At 34.4% G+C, this 13,898-nt stretch overlaps 1 protein-coding gene across 9 annotated transcripts in view; it reads right to left on the bottom strand.

The window, feature by feature from the left end:
• Nucleotides 1-4,478: 4,478 nt before the first annotated feature.
• The window catches only part of GABRB2 (gamma-aminobutyric acid type A receptor subunit beta2), a 178,327-nt gene continuing 168,907 nt past the window's right edge, over nucleotides 4,479-13,898 (bottom strand). For 8 of the 9 annotated variants that reach the window (XM_068697748.1, XM_068697746.1, XM_068697744.1 and 5 more), the window contains 2 exons: nucleotides 10,163-10,213; nucleotides 4,479-6,653 (listed from right to left, as the gene is read on the bottom strand). In XM_068697748.1, the coding sequence (XP_068553849.1) occupies nucleotides 6,306-6,653; nucleotides 10,163-10,213 (399 nt within the window). In that variant the 3' untranslated portion in view covers nucleotides 4,479-6,305. The remainder of the gene's footprint in view (nucleotides 6,654-10,162; nucleotides 10,214-13,898) is intronic. The other variant, XM_068697751.1, reaches the window with a different exon arrangement.

The following is a 13,898-nucleotide window of genomic DNA, read 5'->3' as shown; positions in this document are numbered from 1 at the left end:
CTGATGTTCCTGAGATCACCGACTCCCCAACTACTGCACAGGCAAATCAACACCAAGTTATGGGTTCCCCTTCACACATTAAACCTACACTTCAGGAATGCCCAGCTTCCTTTTTTGACCCCAAAAATCTTAGGCATTCACTTCAGATGAGAGCTGTGACCGTTAAATCTTCTGCAGCTTTGAGAAAAGAACCTGCCCAATATGACACAACTACATATACATCTTTTAGGTTTTCTTTATTTATATTTTTTTTTTAGTTCAAGAATTACACACTAGCCAACATTATTATATATTTACATGCTGAAACTGGCTGCAATAATTTTAAATTCAAGAAAATATCTCTTATGTGCTACTCATTTACAATCATCATTTTACTACCTCATATATCCCAGAGGTTAGCAGTCCTTTTGAGAAAGACATGAAGATCTGATGTGATGATATCCACTAGTATTTTGCATTTTCTAGCCATTGGAAAATGTGCATTATGTGCATATAAGAAAGGCTACAAGGTCATTAGTAAGGCTGATGATTACTACATTATGAATTAAATTGTACTAAGTAAAAAAGATAAATCAGAACTGTGCAAAGACAGTACTAACAGAACCATTTAAACACCCATGCAAATAAAAATGTGATAGAAATCATATCATAGTCAGCTTGTTAGAATTAATAATGTTTCAAATGTTCTTTTTGTCTTCAACTGAAAGTAACAGGACAGACCATGAACAATACAGCCTGGTGAATATCTGTCAAATGACACTAACAGTGAAAACATACAAAACATTATCAAATTGGAATAGATGACCTTATGTCTGAAAAAACATTAAAAAAATACAACCCTTAGTATGAAAGTATATGTGAGATTTTTCATCATTTTTTTTTTTTTGTCAAAGCACTTACAAAGAAAATACTTTTATACTTATGAAATGTTTCTGTTGCATATTCTTGTACAGCTGAACTATTTCAATTTAATATTAATGGATATTTAAATCATTACTATTTTTACAAAGTAAATTGGGCAGTATTTTTGATCAACATTCCATTTGCTTCTTAAAAATTTAGACAAAGTTCCTAGTGCATTTTATTAAGCTTTACCTTTGGTGTTAAGCAGTGACTTAATAGATTTCCCTTTTAAACAATTTCTGGAGTTAAGATTCTTTGGCTTTGGGGGGACTATGCTATCTAACGACAGTCAAACTTTTTTTTTTCTCGAAAGAAAAAATGTAAGTCTACTATTAGATATCATAAGAGATACAGATTTCAGAAACAGACGCAGTATGCAGGCTTTCTGTAACAAAATCACTAACAGCTGAATTCTCATCTACCCTGGATTCCTTCATATCACCACTCACAGGAGCAACATAAAGGTACCTTATTGTATGTGAAAATCAGGCCCTATTTGTTTATGCTATCTGAGTACTGAGTGCCCGACTACTGTCTTCTGCTGCTTGAACATTTTAACCATACCAAAAAAAAAATAAAAAAAATTGTGCTAGCAGTAATAGAATTGCAGCGGCTATTTTACACAACAGTACTTTCAATACATTTTTATATCTAGAATCCAAATCTTTTTATGCAAAAGGGTGTTTAAATTACTCTGCTAGAGCACTGCAATTATTGTACTTAGTAAAAAAAAAAAGTCACTAAACAATTACTGTATCTACTGACTGCTCATTTACAGCTTATTTAATTATTTACATAATTTTAGGACACATTAATCTAAACCATAAATAGAATTAGCTTTTTGCCTTACCATAAAGTACAAATTAGAAGTTAAAAATGTTTAAGAAATCTGATAATATTTACACACGCTCAGCTTAAGTTATGGTTGCTCACATTTAATGTTTTATGTACACATAGCAAAATGTTATGATCTCTACTGATATAGTATTGTACCCTGGCCATCCCACTCTAGATTATTTTCTAGAAATAGTTAATATTTTTGTCATTTTTTCTTGGTTCCCTTAGGACTGTTTTTGAAAACTTACTAGTGGACAATGTTGTTATAAAAAGAGAGAGAAGAAATAGGCAAGCAATGTGAGGACTAGTCTAATTTCAGATGCTAGGAGGTATAGTACTATCATCATGTCAAATGGTGCAATGCTCCATATGAATTATATGCATTGATCTGCTGATATAGAAATGCCCAGTTACCCTGTATAGTAAGTTGTTTTTTTTTTTTTAAATACATGAATGTTTTTTTTTTTTTCAAAAATATATTCATACACTGATTGATGGCAGAAACAAAACTATTATTAGCTTATTCCTTTAACACACCAACATATGAATGTGTGTGCATATATATACACTCATCATTTGTGTATATACACACATATGTCCATACAGACATTTAGACATATGTCCATATGCACATATAGTTGGATAATGTTTAACATTTGTTCTCTTATGTTCAGTACTGTGTTAATTATAGAATTGTAACTGACTAATAATTATAATGAAAAGTATTTAACTTTAATTTTAATGCATATTTTGTCTGAAATAAGTAGGATTTGCTCCCCAGGTGTGAGACAACCTCTCATTTTCTCTATGCATTGTGCTTTTGTACCTTACAGATTTTATGTCTTTTGTATTAGAATGTAAAAAATCTCTGAAGAACTCTGTGACATACTGTTATCCATTTTCCTCCCCTGGGAATGAGAAAATAAATGTTCAAAATGTCATTGCTTGAGTCTTTCTTCCCAGTCATTAAACTGTAATAGGAAAGAAACATAACATTCCTTATGCAAACACATAAATATGCTGCATGGATTTTCAGTTCTGAAAATGTTTATCATACTTATTAGCAGTCATATACAGTAGATATTTACAGATTGATCTCAAAGATTTCATTAAAACTGTGCCATGTTACAGTCATAATTTGCCCAAGATTTTCACAAAGATGAAAAACACCTTAATTGCTGGCTATCATGTCTTGTAGAACAATAAAATGTGCAACTATAATTACATTACAAGGTTCATCTAAATTATTAACTTTTATATTTTGCTTATTGAAACTAACAACAACCAACAGGATTAGTAAGATCTAGAATGTTGATTTTCTGCCAGTTCTAAAGCAAAAGCAAATTTCTTCTTGTTTACCTGGAGGGTAGCACACCCATATCTCACGTACATTGTCATAATTTCTCACTTTCACTCAAGTATCTCAGAAGAGGAGTGCTCACCTTGAGTTCTACTTTTCCCTTGACAGTGCCTTACCAGTCTTTCTTACCCGCATCTTTTTGTATCACAGTGTTCAGCCTTAGTAAAATATGATAACCACTCCTTTTCTGGAAGAAGCCTTCCCTTTCACTGAGTTTATATATCACATTAATAGCCAGAAGGACATAGTAAAAGCAAAAGAGCTCCTTCCTCCCAGGTAATACATCTGTCCTAGTGGTACCTGAGCAGAAACCAAACATTCTCTTTCACGCTCTGAATAGTGACATCAGAGAGTATTATGGCTTATACTATAACTTCAGATAAATTGATGTGCAGTTCTAGGATTCAGTTTTTGCAGCTTTCATAATTAGCTCATTCAGTAAATCAATGCAGAGAGTCAACATATTCTCTGTAGGGTTTCATATTTGAGGTGTATCAACCACAAACAGGTTGCCAGCTCCCTGTATTCACTCTATGCTTCTGTGAAATAAATAAATAAATAACAAATGAAAAAACACAAAGGGTTGGTTGGTAGCAATTTAAGAAATGAAAAAAAAACTTCTACAGAAGAATACTATAAGATGGCTTTTATTTATGATAATGGGTACCATTATTAAAGAACAGACTTTGAAAAGAAATTCTGAATTGTAATGTGGCACTTTTGAAGTTTTCTTTGAATTGGGAAAAAAAATCCAACATGATTTACTCCTAACACTTGAAATTCCACATGCATCTACACAGCCTAGTGCATTGTGCATGAAATGCAGTCAGAAAGTAAGTATACGAATTAAAAAGCAACATTTTTTGACTTGGAAAGTTTATCATATGATGAAAGCTTGACTCCTACATGTTGCAGACTCCAAACCTGAAAGTAGTACGTGAACATACAACTCCATTGAGAACAATAGATGGTGTCTATGCCCAGCAAATCCCTTTTCTGGCTTAAAACTATTCTCTCCCCATTGGAAAAGGAAATAAGCATGCCACATGCTCAAAGCAAAGTCAGAAAATCACTTATTATTTCACAGAACTGTTTTGTTCCCATCACTGTCATTGACTGTTAATGGGGGGTGAGGGGGAACCAAACACACTAATTTGCAAGAAAATTACTTAAAGCAAGAACAACAACAACGAAAATATTTTATGAAAAGTGTTCCTATGAACTACTTTAAAGCATTGCCAAAGTTAAACAGGGAAATAGTAACTGTCTGAAAAAAAATCTTTTGTTAGTTGGAAGGTACTGGAATTGGAATTTATTTCAGAAATATGTACGCAAATGAGAGGTAGCATAGATACAATAACATGTGGCTTTTGCTTCATTAAATATTTTCTGTTAAACAAGACTGCAGATCTGATTTTTAAAAGCCATCAGGAATTTACACTTTTTATACCATTCTTGGAAATGTTTATTTTTTTCATTACAGAAAATGTTTCCACAATGGACTAAATGGCAAACTCCACTTTAACCTATAAAATTTTATTTTTGTCTATTCTGTTTTGCCTATAAAATTAAAGCTCTATAAAAAAATACCTTAAACAAGTTTCCTACAGCAAAAAATGAATTTTGCTAGTTTGTCCAATGGAAAACATCCTAAAGCAGGAGACTTGCAAAAGGGTGGTGAGGCACTGGCACAGTCTGCCCACAGAAGCTGTGGATGCCCCATCGCTGGCAGTGCTCAAGGCCAGGCTGGATGGGGCTTTGAATAGCCCGGAGTTTTGGGAGATGTCCCTACCCATGGCAGGGGGTTGTAACTGGGTGATCTTTAAGGTCCCTTCCAACCCAAACCACTTTATGATGCTACAGTGTAAGTAAACTATTAAAGCGATAGCTACCAAATCTTTCCCTTTAAAATAGTACATTAATCAAAGCAAAACAAAATGTGAAATGGTATTACCTACTCCAGACTGAGAAAATACCCTGTCAGTATCTTTGTACTGACATACATATGCTCAGATATTTACTGTTGAAAGAGGTATGATAACTTTAATCAAACTGAATGTTATGTGTTAAGCATAATGACAGTGACAAGCATAACACTAAAGAGACTGCAAACTTTTAAGAAATCACACAAACCCACATGAATATTTCAGACTAAGGTACATACTATGATTGACAACATTCATTTGCGATGTTTGTGTATTTATGCCTGTATACACAGACAAGTAGGTATAGGAATGCACACAGACATATATACACACACACACTCTTATGTAGCCTTATGTAGCCTTAGCGTATGTAGCCTTGTTTTTTCTTGGTGCTTGATTTTTAACTGTTCTCTGCCTTTCAGTAGAATGCCAGGGCACCATTGATTTCCTTCAGCCACCTAGAGAATTATCTGGCCAACCAACTTTTGGCACATTGGAAAAATGATTCCCCTTCCCCAACACAAAACAACAGCATGTCTACCTATTCAGGACATGATCACTTGATTCATTTTTATACCACTGCTACATTCCTCTACAGATCACAACCACAGTCATTGAGACTCCAAGCATATGCTATCTCTTTAAAACCCAAACAAAACTAGTGCTTTATGCTTCAGCATCTGTGCAAACACCCAACCCTAATATTATCAGTCAAAGGTTTAGCTCATATAATAAACAGGAAATACCTGAATATGATTGGGAAACCTCTGAGCATCATCATCTTGGAAAGATGATAGGCACTACTTGTTTTCAAGTTTACACCTTTAAAAGGTAAACCGTGTGTTTTATAAGCATGATAGCAGTACACTCTCTTAAGTTTAGATGCATGTCTTGTACACACAGTTTCACAGGGAATGGTATATACTGCTGTTGAAATTAAAACCTGTTACACCTGTAATTTGTGTCACTAAACTTACATGAGCACTAAAAGAAGATTGCGGGGGAGAGCGAGACAGAGATGATTGTCAGAATCTAATTTGCATTTGCATTTGAATGCACTTATAGTTTGATAAGGGTATGTGTCTATACTGCAAATGTACATATTTATGATTTAGCAGGAATAACCACAATGTTACAAAAGCAGACCAGAGAGTGGGCCAGCAACTAAGGTGTTTTAAAATAACTTTTTGTCCTGAATAGAATTTTTCTAAGTCCCACTTTTGGCTGTACAACTGATTTGAAGAGAAATCCAGTTCTTGCTTCCTGTGTGGCTTTGTTTCTTAGTTCACATAGTAAAGCCAATAGACAATATTGAAGAAGGAAAAAACAACAGGGAAGAATATGCGTGACCATCTATCTATGGCATTTACATCAGTCAAGTCAGGGATGGTAATTTTCAGTTGAGATGCACGTCTCCGTAGCCTACTTTTCTTCTGTGCCACGTGCCGCTCCAGGGCATTGCGACCAAAGCTGTGTCTGGGTAAGCCAGCTTTCCGGTACTGGATGCTTGAAGTGTCATAGGCCAGCATCGTGCTCCTAGGGTCCCCAAGCCCCATCACAGCCTCAGAGGCAGCCATCTCATTTTTAATTTCAAGTGTGCTCAACAAAATATTTTCATGTGGATCCATCTGTAAGAAATAAGAAGGCAGATTTAACAAGGTAAGAAAAGAAGCCCATTCAATTGCAAATTGAAGCCATGCTGGCTACTCATTCTTTGGATGCCAGCCTGTCTGAAAGACTTTAATCATAGCTGTGGCTATATTTTTTTGCCAATTATCTGTGAACTCAGGGAGCAATATGGCTGATATCATATAATGAAATAAATGTTATCTCTCTAGACCCTATATTTAGTCAGCAGAAGCAATACCTGCATGTGGTGTATATGCTCAGCTCCTGAAAGTGAGATTTTGCCATTGGGTAGGATATCTGGGGCTATTATTCTACTTAGTAGGGTTTATGGAGTGAAAGCAGGTGGAAAAGCCTTTGCTTTTTATTTGTTTGTTTTGTTTCTTTCAAATGAAAGCTTCTGCTCTGACAAGAACTTCAGGTATTTGCAAGGTGTCTGCCTCTATAAAAAAGAGGCCTGGAGCATTGCACAGGAGGATGCACCTTTTCACTCCCCATTTGCAGACAGGACTACTGCTTACATGGGGAAAGATTCTGGCATAGTGTAACCATCTGGAATAGTATAACTATCTCCACTCCCCAGTGCTAATGTGTTATGTAACTACAGTGTGCATGTTGTGGAGACCTGAACACTGGAATAGCAGATGGTTGCAATTTAGAGCAAGGAAAAACTCAGACATATAGTTCAGAGTGTAATCACATCAAATGTGCTTTGAACACTTGTTTCAATAAACAGTTTTGACGAGTATATTTATATATATATATTTAAGACAGTTCAGAGAGCAAATGTGAGTGCAATTTTGAATATAAAATCTTAGAAAGTTAAGATTTCAAATATGAACCAATTCCACTCTTGGTCAATCTGAAATAGATCTGAAATATCGTAGAACTTCAAAATAAGTAATATATAGAAAACTAACATAAGGTCATTTAAGGAGTTCTAATTCTCCTCAGCCTCTCCTCCAAGCATATATTTTGAATTGTGAGTATAGAGCATAATTCAATAAAAATACTTTCAAACTCAATAATAGCTAGTGAGCAGCTAAATAACTACACTGACTTGAGTGATGGCAGTGCAGGTTATACTCCAGGCCAAATAAGAAGTGGAACTGTTCCAGAGCTCCTTTAGGAATAACTCATCCATTTTAACCATTTATCATGTACATATTATATACTATGATTATTATTGAAAGTGCACAAATTGTGACTTTTGTGAATTTCTAAACAGTAATATAGAATTAATTCTTTTGTAATATTTAAAAGCCATCAGCCACCACCAGGCACCTCAGTGTGCTACCTGATAAAGCACAGTATTTGCCATTAGCTAAAAAAAAAAAAAAGAAAAAGAAAAAAAGCTATGTCACTTCTTAATAGCATCCATTGCATAGTGAAAGATAGGTACTCACAAAAGTACTTTGGACCTACTGAAAACATTGCCATTTGGAGTGATTACATCTGTTCAAGTGATGCATGAAAATCAGCATCATTGAGATGCCAGATTTCCCTTCTATTTTTCTCAATTTTTGAGAGTTTGCACCCCTCTAGTTTCATTATATTTTACTTTTAGATTAAATGTAATGACTCAGTGTGAAACAGCCAACATCACTTACTTTGCTTGCTTCCAATCACAACTATATGAGATCTCTGAATTTTCTAGCTAGAGAAATCAGCGTTTGCTTTTGAGAAGCACCAGGAAAAATAGGAAAGTTGGGCTGAAACTCATGAAGAATTCCTTTAAGTACTTGATAATGAACACAGCAAGGAAATACTGTGTTCTAGCCAGGAAGATCATCAAATCAGTTCTCATACGCATGAAGCAGAATTAAGGCAAAAAGTGTATTCTGCTATTGTAATACGAACAAAAGCAAACATACAGAAAATTATCAAATAGATATATGAAACTTCACAAGAGGGTCTGCAATTATTTCCTTATAATGAGTACAGTTATTTAGAAATTTCTGAAGAGATTTCTGGAGACAAAATTGGCTGTCATAAGACTGAAAATAAAAACGATTGTTAGATCTCAAGAATTTAAAAAAAAAAAAAAAACAACAGGTAAATTATCTTACAAGAGGGGTGCAAAGACATTTTGGAAACTACATTGTTCATATTTTCACATATCCTTACAAAGACAAAATAAATTTTAGTTCCAATGACATAAGGGGAAATTTGACATAACATTTACTAATACAAGGGCTTTACCCCAAAGCCTAGAGCTTGGGTTATTTTCACCTTTGTGTTGTGCATTCTAAGACACTATCTTTGGAAAGATGTCAGTGCCAACAAATTTGTTCACCTCTTAAATATTCTTAGTCTGAATACACTCTAAAAATTTTATCCTTTTGATCTGCAATGATATTAGAAATTTGAGTGCTCTTTACATACTCATACACTTTGCTATGGAACACAAATATAACAAAAGTTATTTTAGTCTACCAGAGTTTAAAATAGACAGTGTACAGCTGTTATCATTCTCTCAGTTAACTTTTTGCTTTGATTCATTTGACATTGGATTTTATATTAAAATCAATGAAGTAAGAAATTTACTGAATATATGTTGCTAACACAGAAAATTGCTGCATATATCTGGCAATCTTCGGCAGTAGTTAGCAATATTAGTGATGGTGGGCAGAAAGAACATCCAGCAATATTCTAGACTATCTTCTAGGGCAAAGTGTCTTCTTCTGCACATACCACACTGATATAGGAGTTGGAACAAAGCATTTCTCAATATTCCAAGAATTTCTCATAAGAAATAATTTGAAGTAAAGTAAAAATTAGTGATGGGCGAACCTTCAAGTGTTAGAACAGACAGGTAAGCACCACAAAGTTCAGGTGCTTCTCCAGCACAAATCTGAATTTCCTGCACCCATTACAGTGATTGACAGTTACAAGAACTGATTTTTTCATAGTATTTTGAAGAATTCCAATCCAGTTCCAATCTAGAAGTACAAGTAAATGAGTAAATATGAAAATAAATGAAACAGCAACAATAGAACAAAATTAACCCGACTTTTCAACCTCTGACAAAAGTTTCCTCAGTAGATTAGAGAGAGCTGGAAGTGTTATTTTCACCAAGCAGGTTCGCCCAACTCTAATAAAACATGCTTCACAATTAAGGGAAGTGTGAGATAGAATGTTAATGATTTACATTTATTGTACACACCACCACCCATTCAAAAGGATCCCAAAGCGCTTTACAAGCATTAGAAAGTAGAACCACTTCCCACTGAAGTGCAATCACCTCTGAGGTGAAGTGCTGAACAATACGCTATATTTTAGTCAAGGAAATGGAGAATGCTGTAGCCAATTAAAACTATGGGGTGGGTGAGTAGTGGTGGGGAATGTTAGGTAAGCAGAACAGTTACATAAATTGATATTTGGCCAGATGCTTGGGGCTGAGATGACCACTCTATAAAAAAAAAGTGCCATGGGATCTTTAATGACCATAAGTGGTCAGGACCTGAATCTTAAGTCTCTGAGGATAAAAGCAGAAAACAATGAAAGATACCTTTGTTGAATACATTTCTGGACAATGATATGTGCCAATTATTCTTCTGTCCTGTAAGTTAATAAAATCAAGACCAGTTTCCTTAGAGATAAGGCAGCTATTATCTTTCATTTAAAATTAAAGCACTCTAGGGTATTAATAGGACAACTAATTAGAAGATACAGGGACCTCTAAGCCAACAATTATCATAGGTATATTCTGGCTTCAGAGGTGCCATTACTGCCTTGCCCTGGTACTCAAGGTAACATAACTTTGTGATGTGAATGTATTTTTTCCAACTGGTCACTGTGACCAAGGAAGATATGATGATATGAAAACAACTGTTAAAATTATTCTGGGGGAAAAATAAGTGTAAAAGTGATTTAAAAAGAAGGTGGCAGAAGGTTAGAAAGCTCTCTCGGTGCTGAAGGATTGTTCAACCATACAACTAGACTCTTTATGGTGAACAGGAGAATTCAAACAATGGAAAAACTCCCAGGGGCAAGGAACAAAGGGAGGATGTGAAGATGAAGAAAAAGCAGCAGCAAGGGCCATGAAAATAAAAAAGGTGAATGTGGAAGTGAAGGAGAAATGACCAGAGCTCAGCAACCATGCAAGAGAGTTTGTTTTTTCTTAAAATCAATCTTAAAGGTGGATGAAAAAATATATGATATAAATGATATTCACTTATAGGTCCAGGTCAACCAGTGAAAAAGCTGACTCTGGAGCCTAGAAAGTGGCCATGACATTTTGATGGCCTCAAAGAGAATAGAGGAAAGTGTAGAAATGTTACCATTATATATTCTTCCTGCTATCTAGACATTCCAAAATGATGGCTATCTTGAGGAATTCCTCTTATGCTAATATATTAGCAACTGCAAAATACAAGGAAATTACAACTCTCACAATCATACATGCAGGCAGACATATGTACATTAGGAATCCTCCAACGATGACCACATCTCTGAAACTAGTAACATCTAGTAAACCAGCACCTTGGTGATTAAACTTTGCTGTTATGCCAAACAATTCAATAGTAGGAGGTAAATTCATACTCATGAATTGAAAAGATATAGTATTGTCCCTTTTTGCTTTCTCATATTCTATTCTTTTTCCCCTGTAAGGTAATCTTCAATTACAGGCAGGTACTGGTGGCTCACTTTATGGCAGGATGGCACAAATACCATGGATGAAACACTCAGCAGGACTGAAATTTCCAAATGAAAAACTTTATGAAACAAAACATTTGTAAATTCCATAGAAATAGTTGTTTGATAAGTAAGGCTGCCATTAACTAAAAGAAAATATGGTAAGCTAAACCAAGAATGGAGAACAGGAGTCGCTGGTCTGCTACAAAGTTAACACTACAGATTAGGTTTCAGCATTTATAGGTCCTGTGAACCAACATTCTTAAGAAGTGAAAACACAGAAATAAATATCCCTGTAGCAGTGAAAGTCAACGTGGCATGCCTAGATATATAATTTAATTTGTTAGAGATAAAACTCTTAGTGTTATCCATAGCATACTTTCCCACCTCTTTGTTACTGAACTTAGAAAACCAGTAACAACCCATTCCTGACTAATCTTAGTAGCTCTATCAATATTAGGTGACAGTGCAAAACACTCTTTACATATAATAGGGACCTCCCACTTCATCAGTAAGGATTGCTTTATTGTTCAGGAACCACTGATCTCTGGGGATTGCACTGACTACTCAAGGTAACACATAGAAGGTTTTATATAAGATGCTGCAAGTTTCACTCTGGAAGAAAATAGAAAAAATGATTTTCAAATGGCACCTACCTACAGTTGTACAGACAATTCTACTGAGACAAAGCTATATCAACTAATAAAGCACAAATGCCTAATATTTTAAAACATCTATATGTGAAACAATGCCCCTAGGAACGTAACTAACACTGTATTTCCATTGTCTGTATAAGATGAAAATCATTGCCAGCATTGTAGTAACTGTTTATGAAACCACATTAGGATACTTTGACTCAGTTTGTGTTATACACCTAAGACATGAGTCAGGCTGTAAAGTATGCAGTTAGAGGACAATAAAAATAAGTTGACTTATAATTTTGGATTATTTTATTTAATTTCAGATCAGAAAATCCAGAAAAACTCTCCAAATTCAGTTGTGATTTTCTTTTGGGTCTTGAGCTTCTCAAAGCCTAAAAATCGAAGAAAAAAAAAAAAAAGGCAAGCCAATAAGAAATAAAGAAAAAAAATCAGAAAAAAATGTGAGATCTGGACACAGAGCTTTAAACACTTTTCTAATTCCTTGTAATTCAGCTTCTAAGCATCTATTTTTACCCTGCAACATATGTGATTTCTTGATCATTATCATTAGTAACACATCAGTAAATTAGTCGTTAAGCATTGTTGAACTCTGGAGTAATGGTTGAAAACATATGCATTCTTTTGGCATCTATTACTTACATACAAGATTCCATACTTAAGACATTCTAGAATAAGTGCTTAAATAATATTAAAAAGGGTGAACTATCTTTGACTTGAAACCGGAATAAAAATCGTTTCATAGGAACTTGTGCAAACTACTGCATGGAATCTAACATTCTGAACCAAAATCCAGCAAGCTAAATATACAAAACCAGGGGGAACATAGGGAGAAACAGTAAAATTGCCCTTATTTCTGTCCTGAGGCCTGAAGCTTACACCAACATCTTGTGAAATATTATGAAAAAAAAATATAAAAATTCTGTTCTGCTTTTTTTTTCTTTTCCTTGAATAAAGTGGGCTAAAGCACCTTAGCCAATCAAGAAAGAAAGATGTAAAGTACACTGTAATCTACAGAAATATATACAGAAATACAGAAATGCATCTTCTTCCATCTCACCTTTGACCAAGATAATTCAGTACAATGCAATCTCTAATATAAAGTGGAAGGAATAAATTACTTAAGGTCTTGATCTTGCACATAAAATTTCCATTCCAGTATAGAAAATATAGTATACCATAAATAGTAAACAAGTATGTAAATCAGGAATGGAGCTTGTGACTTTCTTTAAGTGGATACATTAATTTAATGGGACTTAAACACATACTTAGGTTAAGTCATGCTTTCAAGTGATTTCCTGACCTGTGAATGAGACTGTCACTTTTAATCCAAAGCCGCAAATTGTTTCCTTCTTCTGTGTATATGCAATGCTTTATTTTAGTCTACAAGAATATGTTACAATGGTGGATCTAAATACTAGTTATGATGAATTCTAGCTGGTAAGTTTTTTTCATTTGAATAAAGTTTGTATATTTAAAGGTAGTTGCCCTCTCTTCTGGAAGCTTTAGGTACAGATTTCTTTTTTTGTCCTTGAGACTGCAAAACAATCATTCAGATCAATGTCTTGAGTAAGTGACTGCATTTTAAAAATTGAACCTTTCCACACACAAACAAACAAACAAACAAACAAAACAAAACAAAACAAACAAACAAAAAACAATCAAATAAAACCACAATTCTTCTACAGTAAAGTGTAAAAAAATCTCTAGGATAAAAGTTGCAAAAATTAAAAATGAATCTCTCTGAACCACCTGAGAGCATGTATTTCTACAAGGCCAACGCTATAAACACTAAAATGGAAGAAAATTAATCTTGAACCAGAAATAAACATAAAGAAAGTGATTTAAGTAGAACTGGACTTTTTGAAAATTCAGCTTCAATTTTCAACCATTTTTCTTTACTACTGAAACATTAAGAAGGAAGCAAAGGTAGGATATTTAGAATAGAAA

This window comes from Anas acuta, chromosome 14, assembly GCF_963932015.1.
Source record: "Anas acuta chromosome 14, bAnaAcu1.1, whole genome shotgun sequence".
In the NCBI taxonomy this organism is placed as follows: Eukaryota; Metazoa; Chordata; class Aves; order Anseriformes; family Anatidae; genus Anas; species Anas acuta.
The sequence above is the reverse complement of the archived record's forward strand: the minus strand, read 5'-3'. Positions and strand labels throughout refer to the sequence as shown.